Here is a 13,404-nt window from a genome sequence, read left to right on the forward strand (position 1 = left end):
GATTGATGAATTTGGTGTTTTGAGAATTGTTTGTGGATATTAACTCTAGTTTTATGCATTGAAGCGCTTTGGGTGTTTCTATTGTTGCATATATATTCACTTGTTTATATAATCGAAAGAGGCATAATTTGTGATGTTTTGCATTATCTTATTGGTTGAATTCATTTATTCTTGTTAGTAATCGAAAGAGGCCAATTGAATTAATGTTTAGACCTAGTTAGGAGGATAATCGAAAGAGGATCTCCTAAGGATCAAGCCATTACGAATTCTTGCATATCTTTACCAAGCTTAACTTAGTTCATATTGTAAGGTTAAGACTTAATCAGGAGAGGAGTTTCTAATGAATGTTTGAACATAATAGAGTGAATTCGAGAGACTCACTTGAACCATAAAAGTGAAATAACTAGAGTTAATTCCCAAACAAGTATCTTGCACCTATCCAATCAACCATTATTTTCTCCCTTTGATATCTTCTTTGCTTACTCTTGTTGCGATTGTCATTAGCCAATAGTTTAGACTTTTATTAAATTTTAGTTTTAAATCACACAACTTTAAATTATTGATCAGCTTGGATAGAAATTAAAACTAGAAGATACAAAAACACTATTTAAATCCAATCCCTGTGGATACAATATTTTCTATACTATATTTGACTAGCGAGCATAATTTTGTGTTGTGATTTTAGCTTGTCAGTGACAGCTGTGTGGGCGTGCACCATAGAAATTGGGAATTAATTGTTCCCATGGAGTTGCATAATCAAATAATCATGTCAATACCCACATATCCTCCACATGTTAGAGAAATTGAGGTGAGACTAATGTTAAAATCATGGTTAGGCCATGTTGCGATATTTGTTGAACCCACAGAGGTCGTGTTGCTATTGAATTACTTGTTTAAGTTACAATTATGTACTCAGTCACATCTATCATTTGAAATCATATCTCAGTCTCTGTTTCCATTCATTGATACATCATATCATAATGTCGGGATGATTTTCATGACATTGTGAGCCCGAGAGACTGGAGAGGTTATTAACTCGGTGAGGCCGAGGGCCTTATTGTGAGTGATATTGAGTTTAACTGTTGAAATTGAAAACATGACTACATTTTTGTCCTATTAATCCTATATTGAACTGTACATGCTGAGCTCATCACAACTTTCAGTCCAATAGTTAGTCTTGTTACTTACTGAGTTGGTTGTACTCACGCTACACCCTACACTTCTTGTGCAGATCCAGGTGTTACCGGACACGGTGGGTGTTGATTATCTGAGCAACTTGATCATTCGGAGATTTCGAGGTAGTTGCCCGGCGTTCGCAGACCTTGACTCTCCCTCCCTATCTTTCAGCTTAATATATTTAGTTTTTTTATAGTCAGTATTTTCAGACTCGTATTGTATAGAAGCTCATGTACTCAGTGACACCCTGGTTTTGGGAACTTCCGTATTAAGTTTTTTTATTTTCTATCCAGTTTATGAGAGCTTTAAATGTTTAAACATGTGTCATATTATTTTTTATTTGAAATGTTTTGAGGTGTCGGCTTGCCTAGTCCCACGTTAGGCGCCAACAGGACAGGCTAAGTTTTGGGTCGTGCCAAACTAGTATCAGAGCCTAGGTTCCATAGGTCTCACGAGTCATGAGCAGGTTTAGCAGAGTCTTGTGGATCGGTACGGAGATATCTGTCTTTATCTTCGAGAGGGTGCCGAACCCTTAGGAAACTTCACATTTTTGTATTCTTGTCGTGCAGATTTTTTGATTCCGATTACTAAACTTCTGTTGTTCTATTCTCTCACAGATGGCGTGAACACGAACTACCGGTCAGGACGGACAGCCACTAGTACCACCGGGTAGGGCCACGAGGAGGTAGGGTTGTGGTAGGGGTCGCGGTAGGGGTAGAGGTGCAACTCGTACAGCAACTACAACAGTACCTGCAGATCTACCAGTTGCTCCAGCTTAGGAGCAGTTAGCCAGTGGGGCCAGCTTAGGCAGCAGCCGTACCCATTGTGATTCCAGGCCTTTAGAAGGCTTTGGTTCAGAGTTTGACTGTGTGCACCAGCCTTGCTCGGGCGGTTTCTGTTCCGGCCGCAGCAGCCACTTCTCAGGCCAGGGGAGGCATAAAGACTCCCGCGACCCGTACCCTAGAGTAGGTGATGTAGGGACATCTCACACCAGGGGTACTACCAGCCCAGCCGGTTACAATTTTTCAGGCCCGGGTGGGTCCCATTATGACTGATGATGAGTAGAGGAGACTAGAGAGATTTGAGAGGCTTCACCCTCCATCATTTAGTGGGGCTGAGTCTAAGGATGCCTAGGACTTTATGGATAGGTGCTAGTGGATTCTTCGCATGGTAGGTAATCTGGAGACCAGTGGGGTCTCATTCACTACTTTTCAGTTTACTGAGGCTGCCTTCAGATGGTGGGAGCCGTATGAAAGGCGCATGCAAGTTGGTGCAACACCACTTACATGGCGTGAGTTCTCCATTCTTTTTTTGGAGAAGTTCCTGCCACAGTTTTGCAGGGAGGAGCTGCACAGACAGTTTGACCAACTACATCAAGATGGTATGTCTGTGACCCAATACAATATGAGATTTTCGGAGTTGGCTTGTCACTCCGTTTGGTTGGTTCCCACGGATAGGGAGAGGATAAGGAGGTTCATTGATGGCCTCACATATCAGTTGTGGTTGCTCATGACTCGGGAGAGGGTATCTGGTGCTACTTTCAACGAAGTGGTCGATATTGCTCTGCAGATAGAGATGGTCCGTAGTCAGGAGCGTGAGGAGAGGGAGGCCAAGAGGCCTCGAGATTCGGGTAGTCCCAGTGGTGTTCCTTCTGGGGAACAGTCTTACCACAGCAGGGGTTGTCCTTATAGGCCCGCTCAGATGGATCATCCAGTTGACCATGGTGCATCATCTAGACATGGTTCATACAGTGCTAGACTGGGCCAGTCATCTCTTAGTGCCCTCCCAACACAGAGTTTATCTCGTGCACCTTCAGTTAAGGGTTCGTCTGCACCAGGTTCTTCTGGTAGTAATTCTGATTCTCGGGGTCCGCCTTAGTATTTGCCACCATTTTTCGAGAGGGGATGTTTCGAGTGTGGAGAGTTGGGTCATGTGAAGAGGTTCTGTCCCAGCCTTATGGGAGGTCCAGTTCAGGAGAGGAGTCAGGCCACGACTTCAGCACCAGTTACTTCACCACCCGCCCAGCTAGCTTAGGGTAGGGCTTAGGTAGCTAGGGGTCTCCGTATAGGGGGAGGCCGATCAGGTGGCGGCCAGGCCATATTCTATGCTCTTCCTGCCAGGTCAGATGTCGTTTCTTTAGATGTAGTGATCACAGGAATTGTCTCAGTGTGCCATAGAGATGCTTCCACATTATTTGACCCTGGTTCTACTTATTCCTATGTGTCCTCCTATTTTACTCGTTATTCGGATATGCCCCGTGAGTCCTTAGTTTCACATGTTCATGTATCTATGCCGTTGGGCCATACTACTTTTGTGGATCGTGTATATCGGTCGTGTGTAGTGACTATTGGGGGATTTGAGACTAAAGTTGATCTATTATTGCTTAGTATGGTTGGTTTCAACGTGATCTTAGGTATGTACTGGTTGTCTCCATGTCATGCTATTCTGGATTGTCACGCTAGGACCATAACATTGGCGATGCCGGGTTTTCCAAGGATCGAGTGGAGAGATTATGTTCCCAGCAGAGTGATTTCTTATTTGAAGGCCCAATGGATGGTTGGAATGGATGATTTTCTGGATGTGTTTCCTGCAGACCTCCCCGGCATGCCACCCGACAAGGATATTGACTTTGGTATTGACGTGGTGCCGAGCACTCAGCCTATTTTTATTCCTCTGTATCGTATGGCACCAGCTGAGTTGAAGGAATTGAAAGAACAACTTCAGGATTTTCTTGACGGGTTTATTAGGCCTAGTGTGTCGCTTTACGGTGCGTCGGTTCTGTTTGTGAAGAAGAAGGATAGTAATACGTGGGTATGCATCGACTATAGGCAGCTGAACAAAGTTACAATCAAGAACATGTATCCTTTGTCGTGCATTGATGATCTATTTGACCAGCTTCAAGGAGCGAGAGTGTTCTCTTAGATTGTTTTGAGGTCTGGGTATCACTAGTTGATGTTTCGGGACTCGGATATTTTAAAGACAACATTCAGGACACGTTAAGGTCATTACTGGTTCCTTGTGATGTCTTTTGGGCCGACCAATGCCCCAGCAGCATTCATGCATCTGATTAACAGTGTATTTCAGCCTTATCTCGACTCGTTTATCATAGTATTCATTGATGATATCTTGGTGTACTCTCGTAGCCAGGAGGATCATGTATGGGCGTATGGGCGTGCACCATAGAAATTGTGACTTAATTGTTCTCATGGAGTTGCATAATCAAATAATCATGTCAATACCCATATCAAGTAGTTCTCCTACTAGCAATACGCGTATCAAACCCACCTTATCTGACCGCATGCGTATCAACCCCTAGCTTTATACCACCGCATGCGTATCAATATCACAACACAATCACAACTCTCACCACAAATGCCCATATGCCACAACTTGCCAAAGGTTAACAATACCAATGTTTCCACAACAAATAGTTCATGGCTCAACTACATGTTTACAATAATCTCAATAACAACAAGATGAATGTGGAATACTCAACAAGGAAAGATACCTCAACAATTAACAACTTCACCTCAAAGTGATAACGGCTTTTATAACTTCAACACCAATAACTCAACAAGAAGATATCCACAAAATAACAACTTCAAGTTAGAGTAATTCAACAATAAAGAGGTAACAAGACAATACGAAAAGTAACAACTTCAACTAAAATATATGAGAACAAATATAATAAGTAAGAGGTAGAACAAGTGCTAACAACGTCTAATAAAATATGTAAGAGTAGATTAACGCATGTAAGGGCATACTATAAATGAAAGATGTAACATGTTATGACAATTCAATTAAGACATGAAAAGAGTTTAAATAACCTAAACCGGTGAAGTACCACATATAGCCCATGTACACACTCGTCACCTCACGTACACGTCTTCCACATAACACAAATAGCACAATCAACCCAATTCCTAAGGGGTATGTAAGGCCCCATGAAATTGTTCCTAAAAACCGAGGTTTCATGATGTCGGGGTAGGCGTATAGGTTAAAGAAGATGATTGGGTATTCTTAAAGGTGTCCCCCATGAAGGGTATAATATGGTTTGGAAAGAAAGGGAAATTGAGTCTGAGGTATGTCGAACTGTACAGAATCATTCAAAGGATCGGTGATGTAGCGTACAAGCTTGAGCTACCACCTGAGATGTCATTAGTACACCCGATGTTTCACATGTTTATGTTGAATAAAGTAGTTGGAAACCCGACACTTATTGTTCCGGTTGAGACTATTGAGGTTAATGAGAAATTGACTTAAGAAGAGATTCCAGTTTCTATTATTGATCGGCAAGTCCGAAAGTTGAGGAATTAAAAAATTGCCTCCGTGAAGGTGTTATGGTGAAACGAGCAGGTTGAAGAGGCTACTTGGGAGGCCGAGGAAGAAATGAAGAAAAAGTATCCTTATTTGTTTGACTAGCCATGTATTTATAAAGTTATGTTCTATGAAAATTCTAAGGGTTACCTTCTACGAATTATGTATCTTTTGTACATATAACACCCCGAAAAATTTTGAAGTACTTAAGTGTAAAGCTCGTAAGCTCACCGAGGCTCGGACCTTTTGGGTTGAACAATGCACCGGAAAGTTAATGAAATTTTTTGGAGGAACAGTGCATTTCTGCGGTCCATTATGCGACCGCATAACCACTCTGCGGACCGCATAATGGCCGCAGAGTGAGGCAGTTAATTGGGTCAGTTGGAAGCAACTATGCGATCGACTATGCGACTGCATAACTGTTATGCGGTGCATTATGCGACCGCATAACAGTTATGCGGACTGCATAGTGACCGCATACACAGACAGTTCTTTTGGCTATTTTGTAACCAATTATGCGACCGATATACGGTACGCATATCGATTATACGATCGCATACCTTGTTCCGGAGCTCCATTTTTGGATTTTTAAAACCCAACCCTATTTTGTTAAATACACTCTTTGGGTCATTTTTGAGCTATTATCTGATATTTTAGAGTGAGAGAGGGTGCCCTAGAGTGAGAAGGTGTTCTCCAATATTTGTCCTTCAATTCTTGCCCAGGTTTTGGAAGATTAAGAAGGGAAGCTCACTAGGTCTTTATCCTAGAGGTAAGATTCTACACCCTAAACCCTAATTTCGAAATTTTCTAAAAATGGGTGAATAGAAAGATAATTTTTGGGCATGAGAGTTGTTTATTTTACATGTATGTGTTATCAAAGGGTATGGGAAGATTGTTGAGCTAAAAATGGTAAAGATTGGGTTGTGGGATGATGGAATTCTCCATAAAATGACCTTGGAATCTTAATGCACACTTAGTGTTTGATAAGATGCTCAAATGAGCTCAAATCATGATCATCTTCCTAATTTTGATTCAATTTGTTATATTTCTATAATAGATTAAAGTTTCTAAGAATTTCGGAATATTTAGAGTGTAAGGAAGCTCAAGTGAGGTATGTTGGCTAAACTCTTCTTTTAGAATTGAATCCCACGATATTCATGTAAATTATGTAAGTCCCAAGTGATTCATTATGAGACTGGCCATTCCGAGTAAGATTGGGTTGAAACATATATATTCAACAAGCATCCTAAATGCCTTATTCATGTTATGTTACCAATTGAGGATGTGTTAAAATACGGTCTGTGCATTAATAATGTTTCGACTTTAAGTCAAGTTCAAATGAAGGCTATTATGCCAAGTTTTGTGAAATATCTCCATGTTCCTTAGACTCTAAATTGTTCACATGTGTACTACACGCCATGACTTGAATTGTATTTGTTGTTGATGATGATAATGTTATTTGAGATTGATAAGGTGAGCATGAAATACTAAATATGGCCAACGTGCCAAGAATGATCTTATAATTATGGCCATTAGTGCCAATGAAATGAAAAGATGTGAAGGTAATACGAAATTCGACGATTGATATAAAAAGGTTGATGTCTCAAATAAGACAGCCTAGCCGGTCGAATCGTGATCGGACACCATGCCGCACACATGGTGGTGACTGTGCAGGAAATTGTAATTGAAATAGTAATTATGGTTGATGTCCCTAATGGATAGCCTAGCCGATCGGGTCATGATCGGTCTCTGTGTTAAAGACGGTGGTATTGATATTGACAGAAATTATGGTTGATGTCTCTAATGATATGGCCTAGCCGATCGGGTCATGATCGGACTCCGTGCTAAGAGTACGATGGTACCGGTATTATGAATAATGGTATTGTGGGAAATGGTATATCGATACTAAAAATCTCCCAATGTGAGATATGGAAGTTAATTTGAACACTGTCTTGATCCTAAATTAAGGTTTGATGTTAATTAAGGCTTTCATTGATATTATGTTAATCTTATCTGTATTATTGGTCATTCTATTGAGAGGGTGTTTAGTTATACATACTAGTGCTATTCGACAGTACTAAAGTCCCTTTTGCTGGGGGCGCTGCATCTTTCAATGGATGCAGGTGGTTCCACAGCAGGAGATATTGGTCAGTGATAGTAGTGCACCTTCTTCCCAGCTGACTTAGTGAGCCCCACTTCATTCTGGGGTCATGAATCCTTTGTACTTTGTGTATCCTATTTGAGGTATAGCCGGGGCCTTGTTACCAGCATTATCATTGTACTCTTCTTTATCTATAGAGGCTCCGTAGACATAGTGTGGGTTGTGTATTGGTGCTGGGGAAAGACAAACTATGTTATGATGTGGATGTATTACTTGTCTATTTGAGACTTTAAAATGATGAAACTATTGGAAATGAATTGGTATTGTAGACATGAACACATTTTTATCTAATTAATGATAATATGTATTATCTATATTCATGGATGAGTTTGGGTAGAATGAAATCTAACAAGCTTGCTCGGTCAGGTTTAGTCGATTGAGCGCCGGTCGTGCTCCTCGGTTTTGGGGCGTGACAGCACAGTTGATGTTAAGGGTGTTCTGTTTCTGGTAATATATTGCTCATGAGGCCATAGTAGGTGTTATTATTGTGTTATATTGTGTCATTGGATTATATATATGTTTTGAGGATGTGTTTCTGGGGCTCTTTGACAGGTGGAGAGGCCTAGTTACAGGGGAAACTCTAGCGAAATTTTTGTAAATTTAGGGAGTTAGTCAAATTTGGGGCTGCTGGTGTATGGTATGAAAACTGAGTTGCACAAGATGCTATAGTGAACTTTGACCCTCATTCGGGAAATGTAAGGCCCCGTGAAATGTTTCCTAAAAATCGGCGTTCCGTGATGCCGGGGTAGGCGTAGAGGTTAATAATAGTAGAAATTCTTCGGACTTTTTCTAAAAATCAGGGTTTGGACTTTTTGGATTGAACAGTGCACTGGGGAGTTGAAGAAAAATATTAGACAAAAATAGGCATTTTTGTGGCCCATTATGCGGCCGCATAATCACTATGCGGGCCGCAGAATTGCCGCAGAGTGAAGCAGCTACGTAGAAAATTATTTGTAAAGATTTAAATCTTGTTGTTAGCGGCGGCACGAGAATTATATGTCATCTGATGGAATATGTTTTAACTTATATTTTGGATAATGATTGACAAATTCCCCTCTTGATTCATATATACTCGTAACAATCCAAGATATTACTTATCCTTTGGTTTGAGCAAAACCTCAATATAACTTCTCATGAAATAGTTTAACGTCACTAGTAACAAGAGCTAAACCTCATTTGTGTAGATGATGTAAGGAACCGTCAAAGTTTTCCTAAAAATCGGGATTCCATGATACCGAGGTAGGTGTAGAGGTTAATAACAATAGAAATTCTTTGGACTTTTCCTAAAATCGAGGTTCGGACTTTTTGGATTGAACAGTGCGATGGGGAGTTGCAGGAAAATATTTTGCAAAAATAGGCATTTCGGCGGCCGATTATGTGGCCGGATAATTACTCTGCGGGATGCAGAATTGCCGCAGAGTGAAACAGCTACTTGGGCCATTTTTCATGTCAATTTTGCAGCCCATTAAGCGACCGCATAACTATTTCGCAGGCCGCACTTTTGTCGCACAATCAACCTTAGGATGTTTTGCGGAGGGAGGTTCTGCGGCGCATTATGCGACTCTAGAACAGGTCTGCAGGCCGCATAACTACCACAGACCCAGGCAGATTTTTTCTAGTTTTTGGCACCAAATTGTGCGGCCGATATGCGGACCGCATATCCATTATGTGTTCACATATATGACCGCATACCCTGTTCCGGAGCTTCATTTTTGGGTTTTTATACCCGGCACTATTTCGTTAAAACATATGACATAGTCCATTTGTTAGCATATTTTTGATATTTTAGAGTGAGAAAGAGTTCTTAGATTGGGGAAGTAACCTTCAACCTAATATCCAACAATTCTTGCTCAATCCTTGAAGATTATAAAGGAAAGTCTTCATCCAAAAGGTATGATTCTACACCCTAACCCTCAACTTTGAATTTTGTCTAGAATTGGGTAATTAGTAAGATAAATTTTGGGAATGGGAGTTGTTATCTTGCATGCATGTTTTATCAAAGAATGTGGGGAGGTTGTGAGCTAAAAATGGTAGAGAATGAATTGGGGAATGTTGAAATCTTTCACAAAAGGTCCTTAAAAACATTAATGCGCACTTACTGTTCGATAAAATGCTCAAATGAGCTAGAACCATGATCATCTTCCTAATTTTGGTCTAACTTGTTATATTTATAAAATAGATCGAAGTGCTAAGAATTCTGGAATGTTTTAAAGTTTAAAGGAAGCTCAATTGAGATATGTTGGCTAAACCCCCTTCTTCTTATAATCGAATCCCACGGTGTTCATGTAATTGGTGTAAGTTTAAAGGAAGCTCAATTGAGGTTTGTTGGATAAACCCCCTTCTTCTTAGAATCGAATCCCATGGTGTTCATGTAATTGGTGTAAGTTTAAAGGAAGCTCAATTGAGGTATGTTGGCTAAACCCCCTTCTTCTTAGAATCGAATCCCATGGTGTTCATGTAATTAGGTTATTCCTAATGTGTTTGTGTTGAAGGATGTATGTTCTATATTTATTCTAAATGCTTCATCATGTCATCTTGCCATTTCAGGATGTGTTCAAAATGTGGAATATGTGTTAGAAATGGTAAGATTTCATGTCAAGATCGAACAAAGGTTGTTATGCAAAATTGTATGAAAAACCACTATGTTCTTAGGATTCCCAAATTGCTCATACGTGTACTAATGCCTTAAATGGTAGGCCTTATTGTTGTTGATGATAATAATGATGTTTGAATGTGGAAAGGAGAAACTGGAATTATGAAATACGACGAAGTGCCAAAAAATGACTTTCTAATTGAGGCCACTCGTGCCAATGAATTGAAACGATGTGAAAGAAGTATGAAGTGAAATTGTTGATTGAAAAGGTAATGTATCGGGTGAGGCGGCCTAGCCGATCAGGCCGTGATCCGACACCATGCCGCACACATGGTGGTAACTGTGCTGGAAATTATAATGAAATTATGGTTATGGTTGATGTCCCAAATGAGCCGACCTAGCCGATCGGGTCGGGATCGGACTCCGTGGAAGAATACGGAGGTATTGTGAATTATGGTATATCGGCTCTAAAGATCACCCAACCTAATAACATGGAAATTGACTTGAAAACTTATGTGATCCATAACTTGATGTTTTAGTATTATTTGAAGCTCTTATTGAATTCTTGATTGTTCCCCCTTGTATTATTATTCATTTTATTTAGATGGTGTTTAGTTTTAAATACTAGTACTATTCGACAGTACTAACGTCCCTTTGGCCGGGGACACTGCATTTTTAAATAGATGCAGGTGGTTGCATAGCAGGCAGTGTTGATCAACGATAGTGGTACATCCTTTTCCCGGCAGACTTGGTGAGCCCCACTTCATCCTGGGGTTATGTATTGTATCTTTTGTTCATATTATTATCACATTTTGAGGTATAGCCGTGGCCTTATTGCCGGCACTATCATAACACTCTTTTGTATCGTTCAGAGGCTTCGTAGACACTATGTAGGTTGTACATGGGTGCTAGAAAAGTAAAACTGATTGTATTGCGTTTTGATCTCTTGTTCCACTCGAATCATAAGAATGTGTGTATCTTGAAACTTAAAAATAGTGTAACCAGTGAGACGATTTAGTATTGTATATATGATCTCCCTATTGTCTAATTAATGAAATCATGTCTTCTCTTGATCATGGGTAGGTTGGGTAGAAAGTACCTAACAGGCTTGGTCGACCGAATTCACTCGGTTGAGCGCCGATCGCGCTCCCCGAGGTTGGGGCGTGATAGGGTTGTTTCCCCACACGAAGTTAGACAAGATACTTACCTCAACTAATAGAAATCAACCCTCGAATATAGCTTTTTCCCAAAAGTTCGCCTCCACACGGCTCAAATCTAACAAAAAACAACTTATTATCATCAAACAATGCAAGGAGAATCAATTAAAATAAATAAAGCTATGATCTTTAGTCCTTTCCAAAAAGTCAACTCCGGGCTCGCCCGGCCAAAATCCGGGTTCAAGGGTAGATTTCGACTACCCATAACCCCATGAGTCCATATATGTATTTTACTTTCAAATCCGAGTACAAATCGACTCTCAAAACTCAATTCTTCATTTTTAAAAAAACTTGACAATATTTCTCAATTTTCCTCTTTGTCTCTCATAAATTTGATATTAAATCTAAGATATAATCATGAAATATAGTTAGAAATTGATTAGAATCACTTACCCAACATTTGTAGAAGAAAATCCCCTCTCCAAATCGCCTCCTACCGAGTTTAGGGTTCTAAATTATGAAAAGGAGGCTAAAATCCATACACTCTAAAATTTTGTTCAATTGAAGATGTCTCAATTGTGACACTGTGTTCGCAATTGCGAAGTAGTTCCCGCAAATACGTCCACTAACAGGCTAAGAGGAAATCGCAAATGCGATGCCTGCCCTCATCTCATGCGAGCCTACCCAAATTTTGACACTCTTTGCAATTGCGATCCAGGTATCAGAATTGCAACACCTGCGACCCCCCTGCTAGGATCACAATTGTGATGCTGGTGTTTGCAATGGCGACACCTAAGGCATCAGCACACCAACAGTCCAATTTTCTATACAAACCATTCAACGACACGTCCAAAACTCAATTGATCCCTCAGGGCTCCAAACCAAATATCCACGCAAATCCAAAAACATCATACGAACTCGCTCGCATGATCAAAATAAAAACAAATAACACCTAAAACGAAAAATCAGACATCAAAACTCATGGATTTCAAAGAAAAGTTCAAGAATTTCTAAAATTACAACCAAGCGTCCGAAACCTATCAAATCAACCCCAAATGACACCAAATTTTGCAGACAAGTTTAAATAGTATAACGGGCCGACTCTGAGTCCCAAAACAAAATTTTGCACCCATTAGCCAAAAGTCAACCTATGGTCAAACTTCTAAACCTCAAATTGCGAATTCTAGGAAAGCAATACAAATCAACCTACGGACCTCCAAATTCGATTTTGGGTGCACGCCCATGTTAAAAATCATGATACAAAGATATTGGAGCCATCAAAATACCATTAATATTTGGTCAACATAATAAACATAGGCTTTTAAGCCAAGAATCAAAGGGTCTAAATCAACCCAAAACCTTCCCGGAACGAAACCAATCAACCTTGTAAGTCATAATACCAAAATTATGCATGTGTGAATCATTTAAAAGGGTAAACGGGGCGCAAATACACAAAACGGGGCCAATTACTGCCACATGCTTTTACAACTTGAGGCAAAAATATCTATTTAGCTATAACAATTTATTAGAAGTAATGTTTTATGGCTATAAGGTTGCTATTTCTACAGTAACATCCAATAAATTTATAGCTATTTGAGTTAGCAAATATAGCATAAATGAGATATTAGCCATGAAATAATGATTTTTGTGGCTATTGTTAGGTATTGGCCATAATATTTATATATGTAGCTAAGAATTTGTGTTGTAGTGCTAGTAGATCATTGTCACGACCCAAAATACACCTAGTTGTGATAGCACCTAACCCGACCCGCTAGGTAAGCCAAATACACTCAACACTATTCTACTTGAATTAATATGAAGCCAATAAGTGAAATAAATGAAATTTATACAACTTTCCAAGGACTGGTAGTACAAGTCATAAGCGACTACGATTTAGATTTACAAAATCGATATGATGAAAAAATATAATATCTATTTGGATTATCCATAAATAGAACTTGTAACGACACGACTGGTTGTTTTACTGTCTAGATCCACGT

At 39.9% G+C, this 13,404-nt stretch overlaps 1 protein-coding gene across 1 annotated transcript; it reads left to right on the forward strand.

Moving 5' to 3' along the window:
• Positions 1-2,343: 2,343 nt before the first annotated feature.
• Positions 2,344-3,054, forward strand: LOC117275959 (uncharacterized). Its single transcript, XM_070190541.1, has one exon. It carries the CDS (start codon positions 2,344-2,346, stop codon positions 3,052-3,054), a length of 711 nt encoding a protein of 236 aa, XP_070046642.1.
• The last annotated feature ends 10,350 nt before the right edge of the window (positions 3,055-13,404 follow it).

This window comes from Nicotiana tomentosiformis, chromosome 12 (assembly GCF_000390325.3).
Source record: "Nicotiana tomentosiformis chromosome 12, ASM39032v3, whole genome shotgun sequence".
Taxonomy (NCBI): Eukaryota; Viridiplantae; Streptophyta; class Magnoliopsida; order Solanales; family Solanaceae; genus Nicotiana; species Nicotiana tomentosiformis.

Bases quoted from the DNA above. Each gene is read 5' to 3' on its own strand.
- LOC117275959 (XM_070190541.1), top strand. From the start codon at position 2,344: ATGGTAGGTAATCTGGAGACCAGTGGGGTCTCATTCACTACTTTTCAG.